We start from the raw sequence: 15323 nt of genomic DNA on the forward strand, positions 1-15323 counted from the left end.
TACCTCACCACTGATTATTCTTTAATTTTCCTATTGTTTTAAAGGTTTCCATGTATTTCTTCCATTTTATCTTCAATCATGAAGACGATAACTTGGTTATCGAAATGCGCATCGTATAATCGTGAGTGTTGGTGTAGTGGTAGAGTAAACAATGTGTTCCGTATGAAATATCATCAAGGGTTCAAAAAATTCGAACTTGGTTATTTTATTGTTGTTTTTGCCACATACCCTTGGTAGCTTCTGTAATCGATCTATCATTTGATATTCCCTTCTCTCCTCATTTTACTTTACATAACTCAGTAGAGGAATTTGTCTTTTTTGGAATTATACATTAAATTATTGAAATTCAAAAATATTTTCTGCGGCATACTACTTTGTTAGCCAGCTTATTTCTACCTTTTGGTGAAAAACACGGACTTCCATTGAGTAAATTCAATATTTTGTATCTATATCGCTCTTTCTGTATTTTAAAAGTAGGTAATAGTTTGTAAAAAAATAGGGTGTATTTGATTAGTGAACTTATTATATCATAGTGATATTGATGTAAAAAAAGACTTGTTATCTTTTTCAAAGAAAAATAAATGACGCGTTTCTAAGCAACAAAACTGTGTAATGTAAATAAAATGAAGGAACATAAAAAACAAACATTCTGCCCATCATTGATGTCATATATATTGAATATAACTATTGCTTTTAGGGAAAAATAGAAAAAGTAGGAAATTTCAATGAATTGTCAGAAAAGGAACTGAATATCTTACAACAAGAACCTGATGAAGAGAAGGAGAAGCAAAAAGAAGTAGTATTAGCCAAACAAGAAAGTATGATAAGTACTGTATCAATAAATTCAGTCAAGAAAGTTAGTCAATACCAGTCCAATACATCACTGGCGGTAAATATCCTAAAAATAATATAAATATTTGCACAATCTGTATTGATTTTAAAAATAAGATCAAATTTTTCTGCAGTGACTTTGATGATATTTTCTGAGAATCTTCTCAGTTTAGTGATTCTTACTTTATTTACTATTTAATTTTTAGAGTTCTATGGTACCTGAGGGAGCACCGCCAGAAATCGAAGAAGAAGTAGAAAGAGGCAGTGTATCAACTAAACTTTATCTTGAATATTTCCGTGCTGGTGGCAGCATAATATTATTATTTATCACCCTTCTTATGTTTTTCATAGCTCAAATGGTAACCAATGCTTCGGATTTATGGTTGACTTACTGGTATGTACAGATTTTACCTTTCAATAGAAAGTTTTATCATGAACTGTTTGTGGCTACAGCGATTCATTAAAATTATTCTTATATGGTTTTAATAATAATAAAATTACTATCCTATAAGGCTTTTCAGAAACTATGATCCACGATTGGATACATCACTCATCAGCAGATTGTGAATCTCAAAACAAGGTTTTATTTTAGTGTAAATTTTTTTCTTGAAAATTTTAAATTTAAAACTCAACTTACAAAAACTAATTTATATTACTTTAGTTATCTTGTTTATATATAGTTTTTCTGTGCTTATAACCTCTATTCAGTGGTATAATGGATTTTGGGCGGTATATAATTGTGGAGTAGTTATTGTGGGTTCAATTATAAATATACGGATTTTACACCAAATTTTAATAAAAACAAGCATGAGCCCAGAAGTATAAAAACTGTAAGCCTCAGCAACCTGTAAGTTTCACTGCTCATGATAATTCATCAAGAATAACAAGAAAATTTTTATGTTTTAAAAAAATTCCTTATGGTGTATTTAGGTAATTGCTAGAAACTGTTTTATGTCAGTTCTAGACAGAAACGCATTTGTAAAATTACTGTCACTAGATACTTTTGGAACTTCATCTTTAAGTATTGCACAATTTCTAAATGTACCTCTGAGGTTCAAGTGCAGAAGTAACACCAGTTTAAACGTCATAATATGGGTAAAATTCACCATACCACCATACACCTTTTAAGCTATTTTCTGAATCCGTGACATTACTCTTACTCTATATCAATGCCTTATCTTGCTATTTTATGTTTGAGCAGATACTCGACTATAGTACAGCATTTTTAAACATTTAAGATACTTATCATATTCTAAAATTGTTTATTTGTTTTCAAGGACTAACAGTGAGGCAGAAAGATACATTGATTATGATAATGTTAGAAACTCTAAACTATTGGATAATTCAACTACACTGACTACATTACTACCTATTTTGGACAGTAATTCTACCCTGCCAATGAACTCAACAACTGATTTTGATCAAAATTACTATATTATGATCTACACAGCTTTGATCATTGGTTCTATCGTATTGCTAACTTTAAGATCGTTTCTGTATTATTATGTCTGTATGACTGCTTCTAAAGTTTTACACAATCATATGTTCCATAATGTGCTCCAAGCTCCAATGCGGTTTTTTGACACAAATCCTTCAGGTAAGTTAGTATGTGAACATTTCTTATTGTTGATGTTTCGAGGTATAATAGAAGTTATTATTACAGAAATGAGTTTAAAATATTCCTTAAAGATGTTTTGGAAATAAAAGGTTTTCATTAATTTTAATGTCGATAAATTATAAAAGAAAAAATAAGAAAAATAAAAATTTAAATCCATCCCAATGGCTTTCTAGTTACTATTGTGGTAACTGTTAATAAATAAAATTATTCAACACAGAAAACATGATGTATATTAGTTGTTTCTTTTTTATCCTTTCATATGCTTTCTGGTCTCCCTGACTTGGCCATCACTATGGCATATAGGGTCCTCTGCCAAACGAAACCAGCCCTTCTTATGCCAGTCCAGTCTCGAATATTTCTGAGCCATGACTGTTACTTTAATCCAACTTCGCGGCGTGGCGAGTATGAGCTGTAATACACGATATTTATCACCTCTCAAAGTATGACTAAGATATGTCTTTCGGTATTTCACAGTTGTCAAGAGTTGCCTTTGGACGTTTGCTCTTTGTAGTACATTCTCTTTTGTAACTTTCGATGAAATACGAAGCATTCTTTTGTGAAGTTACATTTCAAGTGCCATCAGTAGTTCATCGTTCTGACCTTTAGAGTCCACGTCTCTACTCACGTTCGTAACTTCAAGTTCAAATAGTCTTTGCAAAGACAGGATCTCATATTATTAATTATTATATCTAATTCTAATTAATGATTAACACAATTCAGCTTTTGATTTTTTACTCAATATTTATTTAGATAATATTTTCTTACACATTGTTTCATCTAAAATACCTAACAATGGATTTTTGTTTTTGTTTTGTAGGTCGTATATTGAATAGGTTTTCGAAAGACATGGGAGCAATAGACGAACTATTACCTCGTGCTCAAATTGATGCTGTTCAGATATTCATGGTTATGGCCGGTATATTAATAATGGTATTTGTGGTGACTCCTTGGATGATTATCCCAACAATTATACTTGGATTCATGTTTTATTATTTTCGTGAAATATATTTGGCGACTGCTCAAGCTGTTAAAAGATTAGAAGGCGTCAGTAAGTTATTTAATTATCGAATTATAGAAAATACAGAACAAATGAAATATTATATATTTTTGTTAAGTCTTTAAGACATTCATTTGTTTGCAATTATTATTATGGATACTAGTGAATGCAATCAAAATGTATTGTTATCAGCAAGACTTTATCATGGTCTGTTACCATAGAGGCATAAACCTATGGAATCAAACTTTGACTGATTGAAGGAAAAGTTTCCTAGATACATGTGTTTATCAGGATGTAACAAAAAAGTTGATTTTTTGGAGTTTGAATTATTATTTAACAAATGAATGTAGAGACAATAAAAGTAGTTTAACATTTAACACATAATCAATATTTTCTTTTAGTAAACATGAGATATAGGAGATACTGAACTTTATAGTATTAATCACCTTGTATAGTCGTATTTATCAAGTTAGACTTCTTGTAATTCATATTCTCAGAAAGTTAATTCAATGATTGAAAATGATAAAGATTTATAATATTGGAATTGACCAAGATTGAATTTTTATATAAATTTTTCTTTCAAGCACGTGCTCCAGTATTTTCACATGTTTCTGCTACCTTATATGGTATATCAACAATCAGATCTTCAGATGCTGAATCAATGGTTATTAAAGAATTCGATGTTCTACAAGATCAACATACAAGTACATGGTTTTTATTTATTGTTAGTAGCACAGCATTTGGATTTTACTTAGATGTTATCAGTACATTATTTTTAATATTGGTCACTTTCCAGTTTTTAGTCTTTAGGAATGGTGAGTATATTTTTGATGGTATTATTGATATTGTGAAACTTTGAAAAGACTAGTAGAATTTATGCCTGAGTTTTTTGCTCTTGAAAACTTTACTAAATTATTGTTATGATTAACATTGATTGAGCAAAAAACTTTGAAATACATTTAGCCTGATCTATTTTTGAAACCTCTTGAACCAAATTATTTATTTGTGAGACCACAGAAAAAATTCTAATCAAATATTCAATTATAAGATCATTTTATTAACAAATTTATGCTGCCCTCTTTATCCACCATTAATTAAAAAATTATTTTTTTTCTTTTAGTTTTTAACTTTGATTTTCTATAGCCTTCCATCCTTTTGAAAAATTTTATATTCACAACCTTTCACAGTTGTGCAAAACATCTCGGATATCTGATATTCAATAGAATCCAACAAATTGCTAACTTATGAATATGAAAATGACATATTGTAGGAAACGCAGAAAACAAAAATAGTCAATAATCTAATTTTTCTGCCAACCTATTACGTGCATATGAAATATGTAATGGATAATTTAAGTTTAAGGAGAACAAACAAATAATTGCCCTAGGGAACTTTTTTGGATAAGACAAAAGAAAATACAAAATAAAAATTTAAATAGTATATAATCCTATATTGATTGAAACCATTTTGCGCACAAATTAATTATTAATAATAATCAATGTTTTATTTCAGAAAACACCACTGGTGGTAATGTAGGCCTAGTAATATCCCAGAGTTTAATTTTAACAGGAATGTTACAGTTTGGTGTTAGACAAACTGCTGAAGTTGCCAGTAACATGGTTAGTGTAGAAAGAGTTTTACAATATACAAAGTTAACAAAGGAGGGACCATTTGAGTCCAAAAAGAAACCACCTAGAGAATGGCCCGAAAAAGGAAAAATTATCTTCAAAAATACATTTTTGAGATATGCACTTGAACTGCCTCCTGTGTTAAAAAATTTGAATATAGAAGTCAACTCTGCAGAAAAGGTAAATAGTGAATTATATTTGGTTTTTCCTACATTGGCTGAGAATGTAATGTAATATCCTTCCATATTATATAATTTTCTTAAATATTATATTCAACTAATTCAATAATACTGGTGGATGTGTAACTGAATATGTTAATATATTTGAATTAAAGATACGTGTATAGAAATGATGAACAAGGGTCAATTAAAATTTTTGAAGCTCCTTCTTAGCATATTTTTTTATTCAAAAATTAGTACGTAGTCATGAAACAATTTATTTTTTAGCATTCTCAGTGCCACTCCATAAAACTTGCCTTGCCGGTATAATAGATTTTTGTTTTCTATCCAAAATCGTTCAACTGCCGAGTAACATAGTTATTTGTATTGGTTTTGTCTTTTTTCTTCCAATGGTGGTCTTTTTATTATTCCAGTTCAAAACACTTCTATACTTTTTGGTTGGGTTAGGGCCGCTTTTATTTTCATACACACTTTGTTATATTGCTTAATACCTTTCTATAGTCATATTTGGATATATAAAACTATTTGTTAGTAAACAAGATCACATGAGTCGAAAAAAGAACATATGAATTGCATACAATATTTTTTCTACTAGCGAAAATTTTATCGAAATCGAAATCCTAATTTTCCTTATAAAATATTATTATATATTTATTAATATTTTGAAAATTTTAATCAAGATTAGAATAAAATAATAAAACAACAGACGATTTTGTGTTATTAAATTTAACAACTTTTTTTCGGCATGTATAAATGCCATCTAAAAATAATTATTACTACATAAGTAGAAAAATAAAAAATGACATCAACGCGACTTGAACCTGGGACCTCCCACATGTGAACCTTGTACTCTAACCACTATACTACGAAGACTTTAATAATATGTTATTTTACGCACAACTGTACGTACTTTACGTACGGTAGTAGAAAAAATGCTTTTTGTCTAAAAAGCACACTACTGTGCGTGCTTACACAGTAACTAATGTACACTTTTCTAGATAGATCCTCCACTTGTTAAACTAACCCGAGCACATTGATATTTTTATCTCGAGGACATTATCTATATACTTCCGGGCACCCAGTGTATTATTACAATCAAAATGTACCTTTTTTGATATATACTTATTTATGTATTCCTATCTTATGATGTTGACACTGACAATTTGCGTATTTATATTAATCAATAGATTATCTACATCATGAACATCAAAATAAGAATAAAAGCAAAATAGATATTTGCTCTAATAAGAAAAATCCATTTTTCCTCAGGCTTACTGAGTCAATTTTTCATCAATCTTTCAAAAAGTATTAAAAAAAAACTAATTTCAAAACAGAAAAGACCTAAAATCAAGAACATTTAGAAAAATTATATGTTGTACATAATTCCAGATTGGCATTGTGGGAAGAACAGGAGCAGGAAAATCAACTCTTATCGCATCTTTGTTCCGATTAGCGCCAATTGAAGGAACCATTTCAATAGACGAAATCGATACGGCTGAAATTGGTTTAACGGATTTGAGACTAAATATATCAATTATTCCTCAGGAGCCAGTTTTATTCTCGGCTTCAATCAGATATAATTTGGATCCCTTTGAGAAATACAGTGATGAGGTTTTATGGGAAGCCATAGAAAACGTAAGTTATTTCATTCAGTATTTTTTTTGACCAAAATATATTTTACATACTTAAATGGTATTTTGATCCAATTGAGTTTGCAAAGATCTACTGCTTTCATCAGTTCTGAAAAACTAATGTTAATGGTATATTTATTGCTATTCTTTCCACCTTTTTTTGTATATTGGTTTATTCCTCATTACTAGCGATGCTTAGTGGAAATTCTCATTCTTTCAAGTTTTATTCATTATTAACTTTCTGTGATCTGACATCATATAAGTTTACAATGCATGAGAAAAATGACTGTTTACTTTTAGGTTGAGCTGAAAAATGCTATAACAGATCTAAATCAAGCTGTCAGTGAAGGAGGTTCTAATTTCAGTGCAGGTCAAAGACAATTAATTTGTCTTGCTCGAGCTATTGTCCGAAATAACAAAATTCTTGTTATGGATGAAGCTACTGCTAACGTAGATCCAAAGTAAGTACTAATGTTATAAAACATTTAAATTAGGTGTTCATATAATATTAGTGAACAAATAAAAGAAAAGAGAGAGAAAATTTTATATTGACTTTTTGAATCAAATACTCTAATCATTGTAATATTCATACAAATTAAGTTTATGGATGTTTTGAATTGATATAATTAATTGAAAATCGTTATTTTCAGTACTGACAGTCTTATTCAAAAAACTATCCGTGAACGATTTAAGGATTGTACAGTGCTCACTATTGCTCATAGATTAAATACCATTATGGATTCTGATAGAGTTCTAGTTATGGACGCTGGTGAAGCAATGGAATTCGATCATCCCTATACACTTTTACAAAATCCCGAAGGTTACTTTAGTAAAATGGTTAAAGAAACTGGGCCAGCTATGTCAAAAATGCTAACAAGTGTTGCTCAGGAAGACTATAAGAAGAAATACGGATCTGCATCTCTTGACACACCAACAATGGAAAGCAAGGATAACCGTTAGAATCGTGAACAAAATAATTAATAAGTAATTTATTTCAAGATGAAATGATCTTTTAAAAGTGAGGTATCGAATTCATTAATGATTAACAAATGCATTATCTGCGACATTTTCGTACTTATAAAAAAATGTTCATCTTGATCTCTACTTTCTAGTGCCATTTAAAAAATTAGGTTGTTATTGCAACGATTATTATGTTCGTGACTTTTCCTCTTCTTATAGTATGTATATTTGGCTTTACATATTTGTTTATTGGTGTACGGCTATAGCAGATAGACATTTTGGTGGAATGTCTCGAAGAGGATTAGATCCGTCGGGGAAAGATCACTAGAATTGGTATTGAACATTTTGAATTGGTATTCTCTGACGGATCTAGTCCTCCTCAAGACATTCTACTAAAATTTCTGTCTATGTTTAAAATAGACAAACTTCAAAATGATTAAAAACTGAGTTACTATACTTTCCTCTAATATCATGGTACAACTAGATATAAATTAGTTAAGGCGGGTTTTTTACAAAATGGGATATATTTTTTCAGAACAATTCCCTTGAATGTTATGTTTAATAATCTATCAATTTGTCTAAAAGTTTTTAGGAAATATAAATCTGCTTGAATGCCACACAATCTACGTGCTTAAAAACAAAATGATAATGCCGAAACTATAAGATCTTTTATCTTCCATTTTAAAATTATTTACATGTACAATTGAATTATCTATTATCAAGCAATACCTTTACTAAGATCACATAAACATCTTTCTTAATTTTTTGTGATAATAGTAGTTCTCATTTTTATGTATAAAAATAAATAATGTAATGACAACATTTTTTGATAACTATAACGGATCTTTAAAATGCAATGTCATACTTATTTTAAGGAATCAAAATCCCAAAATTTATTTGATGCAACATAGAAAAACGACAGTCGCACCTTTTTGGAAATGAGAATTACACAAACCCATTTCTTCCATGACATGGGTATTTTATAATCCAGTATTTTCCGAACAAGTTATTCAGGTGATAACTATTAGTGACTATATAATAAAACACATTGTTTGTAGGTTAAATTTACCTCAGGTATGTTCATGTAAAATGAGGTATGGGTGATTATATTAGGTATAGTTAATCACAAAAAGAAAATGAATTTTTAGTGTGTTACCTCAGATACTTGATTTACATTCATAATTACAATGTTATCAACTTATTCATTATTCATTAATTTGGGGAATTGAATAATGTACTTAATTTTTTGTTTGTAGTTTTATTGTTTTAAAAACTCATGGAATTTTATGTATTTATGAATAATTTTGAGATGAATTACATTTCAATGAAAAATAAAATGAAATTCATTTTATAAAAATAAAATCATTATCATATACCTAGTTCTTATCAATTTTAATTCAAATGTGAATATTTATATAAATAAGTTGGTACATGTTGTAAGAATAAATGTAAAATCTAGTTATTTACACTTTTATATTAAAAGATATTTTTATAGACATAAGTGCCCTTCAGATTAAAATAAGTGAAATATTGCCTTCGATTATGGAATTTCAGAAACTATTTTTATTGTAGTTTGTAGTGATTATAACTATGACAATTGTAATCTTAAGCTTTTGATGTTTTTTATGATGCTACCAGTATTTTTTATAAACTGGTGCTAGTTTAAGGCTTTGCTACTTAAACATATATTTTACTAATAATGTATAGTTAGTATTATCAAGTTCAGTATCTGTTTCTCTTCAGTTTATCGAAGTCACCAGATCAAAGTTCATTTTTTCACATTTGGAAAGTACCAAACAACCACGTTACAAGAATTCAAATTGTAATTAATTTTGCATTGAAATCATAACCAGACTATAATTAAACGAGCTGCAAGTTGCATTAGCTCTAAAAATTTACCCATTGAAGTATCTACATGCTGAGACTAATTCTTATTTATTTTGTTTTATTCTATCACAGCATGTTTTTGTAACGAGGAAGTGAAGTGGATACCAATTGAGGTGAAATACAGGGTGTTCCATTTGAAAACGTTTTTGCCAAGGCGCTACGGGACACACTGTGATATTGTAATTGAGTTGCAAATATGAAGTTAATTGATGGCTACTACCTTTGAAACCCCCACTTTGATATTTCAAAGTTCATGCAAAATACTGAACTTAATCATATTAATGAACGTCCTTGTAAGTAGTTGATTGTTATAAAATTATTTTTACAATCTTAGCAGTTGTATAGATTGAACCTTGAGATATGCAATTAAAAAATATATTTTATTCACTGTATTTACTTTTATTACTTTGACAACTTTTTAATGTTGATTTGCAAAACTAGATCAAATGAAATATTTTTTATTAATGAATATTACCAATAATTGTATCATATGGTTATAGTATTTTTGTCAAGTGATGAATGTTTGTTTCATTCTTAAATATTAAACATATAAATATTCCGTCCATAAACGGTTATGACAATTTTTAAATTGCATATTTCAGGGATAGTCAATTTATGACAATTTGGTACTTATTCATATTTGACCAAAGAAAACGACTACCTGTGTTTTTTAATTTTTAAGAAAATAAAAAATTATTTAAAATGGACTAGGGACTATAATTTTGGTTTGTTATATTTTCAAGATATATCATTTATGATGAGATTATTCAACATCACAATGTAATTATGTATCTGACAATAAATGCATTTTTAATAAAACGTGTTTTCTTTGTTTTTGTTGAAATCATTTCAGATGTCTCAAACAATTAAGGCGTCACTTTTCAAATAAGTCTTATTCATTTCTATATTCATACCTAATTCGAACAGTTCTAAATATATATCTGTTTTTTTGCCATATCCCTTAGATGTAGCGGTCATTATTAAAAACTATGCGGATATTTTTAACACACATTGTACTAGAAGAAATAATGAGGAAGCTTATCATTTCAAAAAATTTCTGTAGGTCACCTTGTTATTTTTCTAAACTCCAATAATTTTACTTCTTTTGACTACCTGGAACGAGGTGGCTAATAGTTATTAATACATCTCTTGCTGAAAAGTGAACTATGGTGTTGTTACTGGCCCAATTTAAAATAAATTATATATATTATTCTATAACAGAAAATTTAATATCAAGGACAATATCCCTTTGATTACTTTATTTATAAAAGGGTTTACCTTGATTACAACAAATGCAAATATATTTGAATGCATGTGACATGTACTAAAACACAACTGTACAATAAACTGGAATTGATTAATTAATGAAGACTGAAAAACATTTCTATTTTGATATAATTAAAGCATTCAATACAGATAATAAGGCTGAAGCAGATAATAAAAAACAATTATGAATAACAGTTTTTGAAGAATGTGGTGCTGTACAATTACTAACAAATACAGATGTATATTTTATTTTGCCACTAATATAAAGTTCAATAAGTAGTATTCATTTAGCTTTAAGTAGGATATCCTCAATACACAGTGTTATTTACTCCTGCAGCTCCGTTCAATTCAGCATCTTTATGGGTGTGTTGTCTATAGGTTCAAAAATTATAACTGTAACCCAGATGGAAGTGAGCGTTATCAATTAAAAAAATAAAAACACAATCAAAAATCACCATAATTTTCTTAAGCAGAGCATCTGAGGTATTTGAAAACTTCGTATTACCAAGTAAATGTTTTGTGGTGTCTTGGAAGACCAGGTACCATCTTTTATCACCAGTTTACTTGGAGTTGTTTACCCATGAAACATTATAAAATGAGGTTACGAGGTGTAATAATGAAATGATCATGTTTTGATCATCAATCAACCATCACTAAAATAAAAAGCTTTTTACAGAAACTATTAGTTGTTCATTAATCACATTGTAAGTTTTGATACAGATAACTGTTACATAAGCTAAAATAATTTGTTAGTCTCCCTTGATAATTTCTCAGGCAATTTTACCATGGACATTTTAAGCAACATAGGAGAAGTCCATAATTGTAGATGAACCAAACACATTTCCTACTACTCCTACCCTAAACATTTTCACTAGCATCTTCTTAAGCTGTTGTATTTTTATAATGGTGCGTTGGTAGTATAAAGTGTTTAATATAGAACATTAAAAACAGTTTCAGAACTTTCAACTTAATAAACAAAAATAGAAATGAATAGTATATGGTGGAGGTGTGAGGAGGCAAAAATTAGGTTTGGCTTAATTTATATCTGTAAAAGTATGAAGAACTAACAAAAATTTATGAAAACAAATGTATATAACAATTTAATTGAATAACAATGGAAATACATATTAAATTATAAAGACAAACATTGAACATTACATACATAATTTATAAAATAGTATACATAATCAATAAGCTAACAGTTAAAATAATGGAACTAGGTTTCAAACATTATTAATTGAATTCCTTGATAAATAGTGTTTTTTTAGTGTGCATTATATCTTATACTTAAGTTAATAATTCCATGTAACTAACAAAATTAAATCAATTGAACATCACTCTTTTTTATTAAATCAGACACACTGTTATATGAAATAATTATTTGAGATCCAGTATCAAAATCAATCAAATCACTGTCTGTAGCATTTTTATCAATCAATACCCCTTCTACCCTATTTTTTGATTTTAAAAATACAAAACTATTATTATTTGGTTCAACAATTTGATTTGACCAAGTTTCTGATGGTACACCAGGATAGAACCTCATTAATTTGTCAAAGTACTGTTCCATAGCTGCAAAAGAAAACCAATTGGTAGCTGCTTTGTATTATATAATATATTGATGGAGCAATCATAGCTATAATATTCACTGATCTTTTGTTGATTAATTAATCAATATATTTCTATATGATGACTCTTGAAATATTCAGGTATCATTGCAATGTCTACTAACCAGAAAGGATGGGGAAAAGGGAAGGATTTTTAATTCTTTTGAATTGGGAAATAAAAATCTTAAACAAAATATATTTATATAATCATTGTCATAGCTTATCTAAGATAAAGAATTGTCTGGAATACTCAATAACTTTTTAGATATTTTACATCAAAGTTATCATACACGAATAGAAATGTAATTTATACAAACAAATCAGTTATATATTTCTTTTGGTACGGTCTACATTGTAGTACATTAATCTTTACATATAAAATTCCAAACTCTAAATCACAAGTTTTCACATTTTCAAAGAGATTATGAAACTTATTATATAAAAAATTTTAAAAGTTAGTAGTAGTAGACACCCTTAAATATGATAACCTGTCTATATCTATATTAAAAATTTGAAAAAGTAGTCATCTCATAATTACAATAAGTCTCATATGAAATACAAATACCATTTTTTTTATCAATGAATTGGACCAATGTTGACAAACAAGTATACTTAATACTTATAGTAGCAGTTCTATATAACAATAAAATAATTTGAATCAGATTTTATCCAAAATAATATAGGATACATAATGAATCTTTATACAATACTTACTGAATGAAAACTCCTTTGCAAACTTAAGTTCTTCATGACTTAAGTACAGATCACTCCTTTTATCTATTCTTTTAGCTTCTTCTCCTAATATATGGTTTACATGAATTTCTATTTTCTCTAGTCTTGTTCTTAAATAACTAGAAACTAAAAAACGAAGCCTATCCACTTCAAGTTGGTAAATAATTTTCGTAAAATCTGTGCTACATAGATTTTTTATATTTTCTTCCATGTTAGATATTTGATCTAGAATAATTTCTACTATTTCTGATTTGTGAGGAAGAATCTCTGGGGCAAATTTTTCATTTATCCAAGCTTCTTCAATTAACTCGATTACTTCTGCAGGAGTTATTTGAACTTGTTCTTCCGAATTAATAGAAACATCATCAATGTCGAAACTAAAATCTTCATTACTTTCAGTCATAATTTAAGTAAAATGAAAATATCTCTAATGAACTATATTAAATAGTGGTAATTAGTTATCAGCTATGTCTTTTTATTTACTTTTATTTCATAAAGTTGAGGTTAGTTTCCAAATGTCCTTCTTCTTTTCTTTTCGTTTAGGGATAATATCCCAGGCTATTTACTTGATGCCCATGGTTTCGAACCCCCGTTTTCAAGATCTGTGTGTCGAGCACAATTACGTTTTACCCTTGACCCTCAAGGACCAGATAAATATTTGGGCTCCATGACATTTAAAATGTGTTTTAAACACAAATTGTAGAATTGACATTCTGGAGACATTTATTTCAATTTGTTTGATTATTACTTGGAAGAGCCTTTTTGCATTGAAATGATTACTTTCTAGAAGTTTAAATATTTTATTAATATATAAAGAAAAATATGCTTGCTACATTACATATCATTTTCAGCGACAGCTGACATACATGAAGTTGGTTGCTAACATTTTACCAACTAACACTCCGATTAAAATGTTTTATACAATGATACATGAAAATTGCAACTCAACTAATTAGTAAACAAAACTTAGACTACACTTACTTTTCCTCTTAATTAAATGAAAGTATCCTTAACTAAAGGTTTAGTTAATATATCAGCTAAATTTTGATCTGTTGACACATAACTTACAACAATTTCTATTTTTCGTAACTAAGTCTTTTAAAAAATGATTCTTAATTTCTATGTGCTTAGCTCTCTTAGAATTTTCATTGTACTTTGACATTGAAATACAACTTTTATTATCACAATAAAGAACTGAGCTGATAATAATATTAAAATCATTCAAAATATCCTTTATATTCATTATGTCTGGAGCAGAACTATGCGCTACCACATATTCAGCTTCTGCCGTAGATAATGCTACAGTTTTGGTTTTTTGAAAACCATGATATCGGATTCATTCCATACAGTATTATGCAACCACTACAATCTTCCTGTCAGTTGTATCTGTTGCCCAATCAGCATCTGAATATACCACTAGTTTAATTTCATCAGTAGTGTTTTTGTAGAATATTAGCCCCATTTCTTTTGTTCCCTGCAAATAATGTAAGATTCTTTTCGCTGCGTTTCATACTTCAACTGTAGGTTTATCTAGAAATCTATTCAAATAAGATACTGAAAAAGTCACATCAGGTCTGGTGGTTGTGGACAGGTACATAAGTCCTCCTATTGTTTGTCTATAAGGCACTTCTATTATTTCGTTTTCACTTAAGTATTGAAATCCTTTGACCATAGGTGTTGTTTTTGATTTACATTCTTTCATGTTAAACTTGTCTAGCAGCTTCTCTATATACTTCTGATTAATTATTATTTTATTTTCTTTCCTTGTTATATCCATACCTAAAAAATTCTTCAATAAATTGACTACTGTTTCCACTTTCTTTTCTTCTCCGACTACCAACATGTCATAGACATAAATGACGATCCATACTTTTCCATTATGATACAAACAACAATCATATTTTGATCTTTCAAATTTGTTCTTACTTGCAAAGTCATTAAATGTATCATTCCATATTTTAGGAGACTCTTTGAATCCATATAAAGA

General features: G+C 28.6%; 2 protein-coding genes across 2 annotated transcripts in view; one reads left to right on the forward strand and one right to left on the reverse strand.

Annotated features, from left to right (window-relative positions):
* LOC130450649 (ATP-binding cassette sub-family C member 4-like) overlaps positions 1 to 10550 on the forward strand; it is a 28358-nt gene extending 17808 nt beyond the window's left edge. The window contains exons 10-18 of the mRNA XM_056789156.1: positions 698 to 889; positions 1038 to 1225; positions 2109 to 2428; positions 3267 to 3497; positions 4031 to 4261; positions 4959 to 5254; positions 6643 to 6888; positions 7185 to 7345; positions 7535 to 10550. Coding sequence (XP_056645134.1) covers positions 698 to 889; positions 1038 to 1225; positions 2109 to 2428; positions 3267 to 3497; positions 4031 to 4261; positions 4959 to 5254; positions 6643 to 6888; positions 7185 to 7345; positions 7535 to 7844 — 2175 coding nt within the window. The 3' untranslated portion in view covers positions 7845 to 10550. The remainder of the gene's footprint in view (positions 1 to 697; positions 890 to 1037; positions 1226 to 2108; positions 2429 to 3266; positions 3498 to 4030; positions 4262 to 4958; positions 5255 to 6642; positions 6889 to 7184; positions 7346 to 7534) is intronic.
* A 681-nt stretch (positions 10551 to 11231) lies between these two features.
* Positions 11232 to 13759, reverse strand: LOC130450821 (DNA replication complex GINS protein SLD5). Its single transcript, XM_056789463.1, has 2 exons — positions 13319 to 13759; positions 11232 to 12569 (listed from the first exon to the last, which is right to left on the reverse strand). The coding sequence occupies exons 1-2, from the start codon at positions 13737 to 13739 to the stop codon at positions 12316 to 12318; spliced, it is 675 nt and encodes a 224-aa protein (XP_056645441.1). The 5' UTR covers positions 13740 to 13759; the 3' UTR covers positions 11232 to 12315.
* Positions 13760 to 15323: the final 1564 nt, after the last annotated feature.

Source organism: Diorhabda sublineata, chromosome X (genome assembly GCF_026230105.1).
Source record: "Diorhabda sublineata isolate icDioSubl1.1 chromosome X, icDioSubl1.1, whole genome shotgun sequence".
Lineage (NCBI taxonomy): Eukaryota > Metazoa > Arthropoda > Insecta > Coleoptera > Chrysomelidae > Diorhabda > Diorhabda sublineata.